The sequence below is a fragment of the Quercus suber genome, unplaced genomic scaffold, assembly GCF_002906115.3.
Source record: "Quercus suber isolate HL8 unplaced genomic scaffold, Cork oak 2.0 scaffold_96, whole genome shotgun sequence".
NCBI lineage: Eukaryota > Viridiplantae > Streptophyta > Magnoliopsida > Fagales > Fagaceae > Quercus > Quercus suber.
The window spans coordinates 228,092-239,542 of NW_027069561.1; the positions used below are offsets into that span (position 1 = coordinate 228,092).

The 11,451-nt window shown below is 34.1% G+C and overlaps 1 protein-coding gene across 1 annotated transcript; it reads right to left on the reverse strand.

Moving 5' to 3' along the window:
* Positions 1–101: 101 nt before the first annotated feature.
* Positions 102–8,669, reverse strand: LOC111997964 (putative cyclin-B3-1). The gene is made up of 23 exons (XM_024030089.2): positions 8,616–8,669; positions 8,444–8,507; positions 7,890–7,941; positions 7,716–7,761; positions 7,532–7,625; positions 7,162–7,194; positions 6,826–6,883; positions 5,647–5,704; positions 5,481–5,538; positions 5,281–5,313; positions 5,136–5,190; positions 4,888–4,936; positions 4,509–4,596; positions 3,737–3,785; positions 3,143–3,487; positions 2,936–3,058; positions 2,051–2,140; positions 1,749–1,910; positions 1,579–1,638; positions 1,137–1,235; positions 815–993; positions 532–737; positions 102–441 (listed from the first exon to the last, which is right to left on the reverse strand). Exons 4-22 carry the CDS (start codon positions 7,747–7,749, stop codon positions 602–604), a joined length of 1,803 nt encoding a protein of 600 aa, XP_023885857.2. The 5' UTR covers positions 7,750–7,761; positions 7,890–7,941; positions 8,444–8,507; positions 8,616–8,669; the 3' UTR covers positions 102–441; positions 532–601.
* Between the last annotated feature and the right edge of the window lie 2,782 nt (positions 8,670–11,451).

Sequence of the window (11,451 nt, forward strand, 5' to 3'; positions counted from 1 at the left end):
GAAAACAAATAATTTAAGTAACAGATTCAAATTAGAACTAATAACAACTTATCAAATATAATTTGTTATGAAAATATTGTAAACGTAGTACTTCTCTAAAGAATTCATTAAAAAAAATGACATTACTAAAAGGAATTGAAATGCAGAACGTATCATTGATTAGCAATGGTGATAATGCATCACAACATGCAAAGTTACAAGTAACTTGGCTAGAGCACAAGATACAAATTTACAACAAGTATCTTGATATGTGAACTGTAATGAAAATCAACACCAATTTTACCATGAACACAAAATAGAAATATCAACCACAATACATGGGCAGCAGCAGCTGGCAAATCAAGGCGCTTCCAAGAAATAATTTGGAGAATGTCCTCAATTTTGTAAAATCGCTATGAGATAATGCTTCAAGGATGAAATCAAGTAGATCTTCCTGCATAACTTTGAGAACAAAAACGCTTTTTGAGATGTGCGGAAGTGATAAAAAGTGGTATGTCATGCAAAAGATTCAAATTGAGCTGAAAATCTCACCTGCATATTTTCCAGTATCATTAGGTTTTGCTGATCTAATTACAGAGAGAAGCTATCCACACAAATCAAATCAAAGAGGAAGCCTATCTAAAGGCTTTATTGCTGCAGCACCACTGAGATCAGGCCTCATGTACTTCTCATATGAGACTCTCAACTGTCCTTTTCCAGCAGCTTTATGGGATCTTATGATCATCTGTGCGCAATCCCTGCAGCAATCAAATAAACATAATTGAGATTCTAAGGAGAGTCAAAAGTGAAAAAGGTGCTGAATCTTAAAAAGTACCTGAGTTGGGACTCTTCATAGCGTGCATGTTTGCAAAGCAGAGGGGTCCAAGCTGGAGTCATGTGCAGGGTACACCTTGCAACATAGAGAGCTGATGCACATAGCAATGAGGGCTTGAACTTAAGAGATTCATGTTCAACTAAGCAGAGCTCGATGAGGTAGAATGCCAGGTGTTCAAGCTGTGAACAATTTCCACAAGGAGTTGCAAACAATCAGCAAACAAATTGAGGATTGCAATCATATCTAGTTCACAGATTAAACAAAATCTGAGCATTTACTAACTACAATTAGTAGAGTGGGCTTTTAAATGCTACGAAAATACCTTTGAGTCCGACTGAGCAGCCTTAAGAAACCTTAACATGAACACATAAGGAGTAGCCACATTAAGACGAAACTTCAATTGCTTAAGAATGAGCCTCTCCTGGAGAGCAACGTCAAGGTGCTTAGTTAGAATCAATAAAAAGTGCAACTATAAATGGCTTTTTGACAAATCATCCACATCAATGGTTTGTATACAAAAAGTAAAAAATCAGCAAAGTAACCATCAACGTTTTATATATATTCCCAGAAAAGCAGGATCATTTGGACATATGAACTCTGTAAACATGAGGCCAATCATTTTGTGCAGATTTTTAAGCAAAAAACAATCTCCCAGCAGGAAAGAAAGCCAAAAGGCAAGTTCATCCTCATTGTATACTCCACAATCTAAAGAAAAGAGGAAAAAGAACTTGTAAAAGAATGCTCATGAGTGGACACTACCATACCATTGCAAGCATTTGATCTCTTGTGTACGACTCGGCTGAGATGCTGATTAAATCCTTGACCTGTATTGAAAGGAGCACACAAATCAGGTAAGCATGTAAATTGGAAAAAACTCATGACATTAAAACAAGTTGTGATGAGAAGCACATGAGTTGTACTCATTAATACTTACCCTTGGATGCCAAAAGTCTTCATATTTTGATGCTAGCAAGAGTGCAGTAAGACCAACCAACTGCATTTCATTCTTCTTTACTGAAGCTTGTGAGAGATATCTGTCTAACAATGTCACCATGAGATATAGAGTTTCTTGCATCAAATCAAATTTGAAGTGTACCTGTAACAAGAGTGATAAAAAATTTCAGTGAAGAATTGGGCAAATCATCAGAATGCATTGATAACCGCTATGGGAAAAGCAAAAAGAGAGCAAAAAGAAAAAACATGTAATCAGAATGCTTTGGAAGAAAAGATATGTACCTCAATTAACCAATTGATCAATATGCCCCGCATATGAGCTGTAATGTCTGTCTGAATTGACATGTAATTTTCCATTGATGGATTCTGTGCCTGCAGTCAAGCCAATTTAGCATATAGGCAGATCATCAAGCTGAACCGGTTTGGACAGTAGTGCTAGAATGCCAAACTCAGACAATAACATAGAGCTAAGAATTTCAGGTCCCATATGTCTTGAGAGAAAATACAACTTAACAACCATTAACTAAACATAAACAAAGTGAATAATGTCATGTCAGTCAAACACATTACTCCTATTTGAGGCAACCATGAAAGTGTAAAGCTTCTCTTGATAAGATCTAGCAAAAGAAATTTTTTGAAAAGTCATACTCCTTTTCCATTTGTTTATTTAAGTTAATAATAAGAAGGATTATTTAGAAAATTGATAAACCTTTTAATTTTAGAGAAAATGTATTAAAAGCTGTGTCCTGAAATAGTTGGAATTTCTAAGGTGTACAAAACAAAATGCGACAGAGGAAGTACCAGTTACCATCTATTTTCTTCATAACTTTAAAAATATGAGTGATAAATCAAGTAATCTCTTATCAGACTGTCTTGTCATAAGATACAGATAATTAAAAACTAAAACTGAGAATATATGCCACCGGCATACTTTAAAAAAAAAAAAAAGATTTGCTGTAGATACCCACAGATCCCTGGTAGATTGGGATCCCATTCCTTTGATTTCATTCCTCTTTCTACCTTATCAGTTCCCAAGCTATTGCATTACAACACTTGAGAAATATAATGTAAAAAGTTTGTTAACCATACTATCCCGACCAGAATAAAAAAATAAAATAAAAATTGGTAGAAGAATAAAGTAATAGATAGGAAGACATTATACATTACCTCTGTAACCCAATAGTACTGATAGATCTCATCAACATATTCAGCAACTTCTAGTTGATTGCAATTGTCATCAATACTTGGTAGCTTTTCCAGCTTCATAACTTCACCACATTCCTCCAGTAACTGCAAGATAAGACCAATTGTAATTGAAATTCGCAAAAAAAGGGTAAATACATTACATTAAAATATAATATAGTATGCGTCAACCTTTGATCCTGCCATCAATAAAGATGTATAAGATCTCCTCCGTTTCGATTTCTTGGGAATGACATCCGATACAGTGCTTGGGTTGCCATTGCCATCAGATGGAAGCTGTCCTTGAGTAGCTTCATGTGGAACCACAACTACAGCACCAGCAGATGGAAGCTGTCCTTGAGTAGCCTCATATGGAACCACAACTGCAGCATTCTCAGAAATAGAAGATGTCACTGCTTCCTCCTTGTTCTTAGAGGAGATTGCAGCAACAGATGTTGACTTGTTAATATTTAATATGTTCTTGGATTTTAAAGTCCTTTGCGCAAGGGTAGCCTGGAGTGTAGTCTTCACAGTTGGCTGTATCATTAATAATATTAGAAGGGAATCAAATTGCTGATACTAATAAAACATATTGACACATCTAGTAATGATAAACTGATTAATTTTGATACTATTGGTTTTTAAGAAACAAAAATTGGATTCTCTGGTAATTATTAATAAAGTTAATGTAAGCCCAATATCAAAACAACATGGAGCATCATTAAAATTTATAGAAATTAAAAATAAAAATAAAAATTAAACCATGTAAAAAAAATTGTCACATACCCTCACAGATTTTCTTGTCAATGCGTGAGCCTCTACATTAGTTTTGCCCCTGGCATCATACATGCAAATTAAATTAGTATGTAGAAATCTCAACCTCATCCAGTTAACCATCCTTGGAAACTGTAAAAGAAAAGGTGATATTAAATATATTTGCTTACATTGCAAGTACAAAGTAGTAAAATGAGATTATTAAAGTTGAAAAGGGATGTAAAGTTTGTGTGTTCCTGTTTCTGAGAAAGGAAAAAGAAAAACAGAATCCAAACTCTACATAACAGCCTGACATTTCCTTTTCTCTAAAAATTTGGAAAGACACAAATTGCTTAAAGTCATATGTGGCATCTACAAGAAAAAAAAAATGATTCTGAGCACATGTCCATCAGTATAGGCAAAGAAAGAGAACAGTAGTCATATAAGATGAAATATTCAGTGTAAAAATGCTCTATGTATATATTAACGTTATGCAGAATAGTTTTAGCTAAAGAGTATGACTGGGGAATCCAAAGTCAAGCTAGAATCACATTTTCTGCTTGTGTAAGGTCAAATATATAATTGCAGTAGATTTAAATGCTTTAATTAGCAGTATTAACATATAAATACACTCCCATGCCATGTGCAAGCCTTACAGACTAGAACACTGAGGGCAAGTATACTGCCATTTCATTAATGCAGAAGCAGAATTGAATGAACAACTAGCAAGATTATTGGAAAGATTTTCAAGTACATCTAAACAGGCCGTGAGATAATAATGCTTGTATGTATCATTGTTACTCACATTATTAGGAAGCCATCACTCATTCGATTCTGCCAAAGATGGCTCCTATTGTTTATCCGGGATGCTACTTTCTTGCCAGCTTTAGGAACTGAACCCAGTAATAAAATTATTAACGACAAAAAAAGAAAAAAGAAAAATCAATGCAGATTAGTTGAGCATAAATGCATAAAATGATTACAGCTGGCCCATTTATGAACAATTTTCTAAAATTTAACATTGTAATTAATTTAAGAGAAGATATACATATGATGCACAGTAGACTGCATCATGTCTACAGTTTCTGGCCAACTAAAGGATTAACTAAAGCCAACAACACATTCTGATCAGTCTAGTTCTTTGCCATTGCACATAAAGAACTAGGCAAATCACCATAGCTAACCTGGATATCCACTTCTTTCTTTGCCCTTGTCAGAACTTTCAGCATTTTCCTGCAAGCGAAATAGATTCAATATAAAAAAGAAAAGGAAAAAATATTTAGCAACAAGAACCTAGAACTGGAGAAAGAAACAAATCATTAGGAAAAGCAGAAGAAAACTCTGCAATCCAGATCTTTATTTAAAATAGGAAAAGAAAAGAGAGAGAGAGAGAGAGAGAGAGAGAGAGGACGAGGAGGAGAATCACAACTACCTTTTGGATATTTTTCTGTGCCTGTGTCACCCTCTTTAGCACCGGTAAAGACTTCCTTCAAGCAGAGAGTGATAATAAAAATTGTGTCAACAGCAAATACAAGATTTATTCATGTCACATAGAACATAGAATATTTGAAGGATACCTATTTGATATAAGAGAAGTTCTTATAGTCCTCCTGATAAATAAAAGAAAGTGTCATGAAGAGAATGTCCACAAATATAAGTTCTAAAAGACATGAGCCACATACAAGTTTAAAAACACTCATCAGCAAAGAGCCTCCAAATGAGAGTGCTTATTCTAACAATATAAAGGGGGGAAAAGAAAAACCAGGGTTACAAATACCTGTCGTTGGTAACAACAGAATCATGGCTTTGACCCATGGTCTTGTTCCTGAAAGAATCTGAAGAGGCCTTCTAATGTTTAAAACTTAATATTTTTTTAAACCAAGTAACTACCTATTGTAATACAAATCATAGAAATAACAATAGTAAAAAGGATAATAAATCACCTCTGTTGGAAGTGTGTACATCACCAACACCTTGACTTGCATTTTCCTGCATTTTTCCCTTAATTAGAACCAAAAAAAAAAATCAGCATCTCTTGCAGGAAAAAAATAAAAGAATTCAAAAAAATAATGATGTGAAGGAGGAGAGATAAATATTTTTCTTAATATGTAAGTTTTGGCCCCAAGTGAAGGGAGGAGAGATTTGCACTAGTGACCCCGGCTTTATAAGGCATGGTCGCTAGTTGATTGTGCTATCCCTTCGGGTTATTTACCAATATATAATAAGAAATGCTTATAACCAAGGCAGAAAAAGGAGTTTTTTGTAAAGTTAGAAACATCATTCTTAAATAAGTCAACAAGTTGTGTTAGAAGCAGAAAAACAACTGACTTTACCAAGCTATCATATTGACTTTAATTTCATGGGCATACTTACAAATAATAGATTTTGGAAACTAAGTCCAAACCCATTACTTGGAAATTCCAAAGATTAAGAGAAATCATTCTTTTACTTTGCCTTTCCCAATTATGATATGCATTTTTTTTATTGTAAGAGATTCTTCCTACCCTCTTGTTTCAAGATCGTCACTTCTCATTATTTAATATGTGTGTGTGTGTGAGCACCCCTGGGCACTTCTAGTAATAGAAGAATTAACTAAAAATCAGAATATGCTCCAATGTGAGTTTCATATATCAATTACCTTCTCTAAGTTTATCATTTCAAGATACTTGCAATTTTTTATGAAGGGGACCTGATGCAGTTTTAAGACCATTTTTTCACCATTTAGAAATGAAGCAGTAATTAAGCAAGTTTTTAATCTGATATTTTGTTTATCATTTTTTATCAGACATTACACATGCACCAATGGGCTTTGAACCCGCACCCTCATGCTTGGCCATTCTTGTGTGAAGCAGAAGTTCCATTTGAGCTAGAGCTCATTGGCCTATTCCATTCTTCATTCATTGAAATGGTATACTAGCAACAAATCTTGATACTTTTTAGCAACATTTATTAAGTACAAATACCATTAGAATAAATGAGTCAGCATCATCAATTAGAATGTTTATACCTTTCTAATAATATATTATAAAAAGAGACAAAAAAGCAGAAGATCAATGCAATGAAACTGTAAAGGAAGCTAAGAATCAGTACAAAATTATTTCAATTGGTTTTGGTTTCTATACCGTAAAGGATTTTCTTGATGATACATTTATAGTCCTTCCACCTGGACCCATGGAAACCCTAGAAAGAAACAAAACAAATGTTGTACTTGATCAAAAAAATTTACTAGCATGGAGAAACTAAAAAGAAAAAAGAAAAAAATAAAAGATGAAAGAAGATACAGAAAGACCCATGAAAACATACTAAAGAATAGTACTAATATTTACTTTTACTAAACCATTTTCATAATCAAGACTGCTATGATATATAAATCCCAAACTACGAACATATCATTTTGACATGCATGTAGATGAAAATGAATAATTATAAGCCTGCTAATCAAGGTTTAGAGTACATACCGTTGCAAAGATGTTCTTTCACTTTTACTTTTCCTGCAATGCAATAGATCATGTAGCTTTAGAACCCTACTAGTTCCAGAGCCAAAAAGGCTAAAAACCTATAATTGCATTCTGTTCCCTATTCTTTGAATTTTTTTTTTCAAAAAAAAAAAGGGTACTATCAAAAATTATTTAAGGGGCAGGAAGCAGCAACTTATAATCCAGACATATATAATTACAAGGATTTTAACTCTCAGTATTTAAAAAAATAACACACACACACACAATGGGAAACTCTCTCCCCCCAACAACCCCTCTTCTCCCCAAAAAAAGGGAAAGAGCAATAATAGTAAATTAGAAGGTAATTTTTTCAAAATGAAAAGATACTCACGTAAGCTTGAGGCCAACCGGCACTGCCTTCCTTGAAGAGTTTCCCTGGGCATTGCTGACATCAGCAAGTGCTTTTCTTCTGACATTTGTACTTGCTGAAAAAACCAGTCTAAAACTGTTAAAAATAGTTCTCAAAGTATAACTCGAGCTCCATTGACAAATTTACTCTATTTAAAGAGCCTTACCAGAGCTAATTAGTTTGCCTTTGTTCTTCTCCATATTATTCACTCCCTTCAGATAAGAAATAAGAATGAGTGTAAAATTCCGTACTCATAAAAGCATCAACATTTTCCATATTCTCTATACAGTGCTACTAAGAACAACCAAAACTACCAAGGAAAGGACTGAAGAAGTATTACCCGCACACTAGTCAGATTAGCCCTTTTGCTAGCAATTACAGATTTCCCTTCGCTGAGAAAACAACAAGAGTAGATAAATAAAAACGAAGTAAAGAAAATACAAGTTCCCCTTACCCCCAGGTTGGTCACCAAGAAAACCAAACTAAGAGTAACTCTGAGTTTCATGCTACAAAATAAGAATAAGTAACTTCTATGCTTTATGCTGTTTTCTTATTCTAAAAGTGTGAAACTAACCTCATCTAAGACAAATAGATGTACAACAAAACTATTTAAGTTTGATAAACCAAATTATGTCAGCAACAGCAGCCAATATGCATAGAAATGATAAACCTTACATTGTTGCCAACAGGGTCCACTCAAACAAAACAAAAGTACTGAACAGCTGCTAGGTTTTCATAGTTTAATTAACCCTCTTGTTTTGTTGAATGGAAACCGCAGTAACATAAAACATAAAAATATTAAAAACCCATATCTTTTTTTTTTTTCTTTTATCTCCTCCGTTTCCTCAAATTACTAATAATCTAATAACAAATAGCATGCATACATAAACTTACTTGCTATCAGCATCAGCTTTAGCTGCTTCGCTTTCCACATAAACCTTCAAATTTCTAACACCCACTACATTAAAAAGAAAAAGACTTAAAATTAAAATTCAAAGCAACTTAACAAATTGCTAAGTTGAAGCGCGCCACACACGCGCACAAGAGAATGTAATGAAAAATGTACCACTTTTGGAAGCGCGACTATCATCGCCAACACGGTTCAAACCGGCAGCGAATTTCCCCTAACATTGTCAAGAAAACAAGTCTTGTAAAAAAAAAAAAAAAAAAAAAAACATGAATGGACGAATCAAGAATCCGATTACAGGGGTTAGTGTGCCGTACCTAAAAAAAAAAAAAAAAAAAAGGAGGGACAACGTAGAATTAAACAAAAGATAATCTAACTTATGAGAAACTCATTCCACACAGATACAAGTCTTCATGGATGTTACAATAATTCAAGCATAAGTATGGTTTGAACAAACTCTAATAATCTTTTAGAGAGAATTAGTAATTGTGTTTGGATTGGGGGAGAGGAGAGCAGAACGGGGTGGGGGTTTACGTTCCCCTAGTTTAGACTTAATTTTTCTGCCACCAAAGCTTATAAAATAAAAAACATGCACAAAATACATCGAGCCTACAGAACTCAAGTCTGTTTTGCCCTTTTACTCAAGCTATTGACACCCCAAACAATCTAAGGGAACATGTTTGTTGACACTCACAATGAAGGATCCGCCTCTAGGACACAACTGACAGTGATTGCTGCCTTGGAGACTTTCCATTTTGCTAGTACGTGTTGTGAATTTGGGTGTGGAAATAATTGTGTCCGTAGAAGGACTTGTATTCTAATCCACCTCCCAAATCTGACCAATACTTGATATGTAAACAGTGTAATAAAAAATCAACACCAATTTTACCATGAACACTGGGCAGCATCAGCTGGCAAATCAAGGAGCTTCCAAGAAATAATTTGGAGAATGTCCAAGATTAACTTTGAGAACAAAAATGCTTTTTAAGATGTGCAGAAGTGATAAAAAGTCGTATGTCATGCAAAAGATTCAAATAGAACTGAAAATATTTTCCAGCATCATTAGGTTTTGACGATCTAATTACAGAGAGAAGCTATCCACACTAGTCAAATCAAAGAGGAAGCCTATCTAAAGGCTTTATTGCAGCAGCACCACTGAGATCATGCCTCATGTACTTCTCATATGAGACTCTCAACTGTCCTTTTCCAGCAGCTTTATGGAATCCTAAGATCATCTCTGCGAAATCCCTGAAGCAATCAAATAAACATATTTGAGATTCTAAGGAAAGTGAAAAGTAAAAAAGTTACTGAATCTTGAAAAGTACCTGAGTTGGGACTCTTCATAGCATGCTTGTTTGCAAAGCAGAGGGGTCCAAGCTGGAGTCATGTGCAGGGTGAATTTTGCAACATAGAGAGATGATGCACATAGCAATGAGAGCTTAAACATTAGAGCTTCATATTCAACTAAGCAGAGTTTGATGAGGTAGAATGTCAGGTTTTCAAGCTGGGAGCAATTTTCACAAAGAGATACAATCGGCAATTTAGAATTGCAAGCATATCTAGTCCAGACTCCAGACTAAACACACATTCTTTTATTTTCTAACTAACAATTAGTAGAGCAGACTTGTAAAAGCTACTAAATACCTTTGAGTCTGACTGAGCAGCCTTAAGAAATTAACCTTAACATAAAAACACAAGGAGTAACCACATTAAGACGAAACTTCAATGGCTTAAGAATAAGTCTTTTCCAGGAGAGCAAAGCCAATGTGTATTTGTTAGAGTAGCCACGTCATCTATCTCTTTCTTATTCTTTCAAGTAATATCATTATTTTTTAATTAAATCTCCCATATTTAGTTATTTCTTTAAGTACTATAATGAATTTAATATTTTGAATCTCAAATTCTCAATTAACTATATATACTGAAAAACAATTTAAAACTTAACAACAAAGAAAACCTAGTTCCAAATATTTTCTACTTTTATATTTTACACATCTATAACTCAAATTTATTGATCGCCGTTAAAATTAAAGGTGCAAGAGGAAGAAACTAAAAAGAACTTATTCTAACATTACTCTTTAATTTATTTAGTAAAAGATGTACAATTTAGTTTTGTTATGTTAGAATTGAAAAGCATGTGAACGTTGTATAAGAAATAGTAGTGCCGTACGAGTATAGCATAATGAGCTTACTACCAGTAAGCTTATACAGTTTTAACTCCATCATCGACAAATTTAAGGGCTGACATAATATTCCACCATATTTTGGTTGAAGTAGCTTTATGTGTCCTAGAGGCATTCGTTGTAAGTAATGTGTACACAGCACATCAGTCCATCAAAAGGAGGTATAAAATTCAATTCTACAATTACAGTTTAAAACAGAATTTCCCTACAATATCACCACTTTCAAAGTAGAACCTACAATAGGATGGTACAGAATTCAACACTTAAAGGATCTATAAAGCCATTGTTGCCCAGCCATGAAGGCATGCCAGTTAAAAGGGGTGGTGTGGTGGTTCATGATTGAGCAATGGTCACATAAAAGTGATAAAACTCAGAGAAAGTCAGGCAGTAAATGAAACTTGTACAACAACAGTTTGGCTCATGTCTGATGGCATAATTTGGGACTTTCTAAAAAGTGAAAGATAAAACCATGTATGTTTTGAACACACACACCCAGCACAATTATCATTATATTACATGATTAATCAAGAATTTACTGATACTAAAATTAGAGCGCATGCAAATTTGTAAAATAATAAGTTAGTCAAATTCTAACATGATATGGCAACATTAGTAAGTTTTGAAAAATTATAACATGATACAGCAGATAGGATACTGTTACGACATGAATACAGCACCCCAAATAAAGTGTCTATACAACCTAGATCATTATTACATGAATAGCTAAGAATTTACTAATACTAAAATTAGAGCGTATGCATGTATCCATCTCGATTGAATGAGACTGCTCCGACTTCCAACCCTCCTGCCAT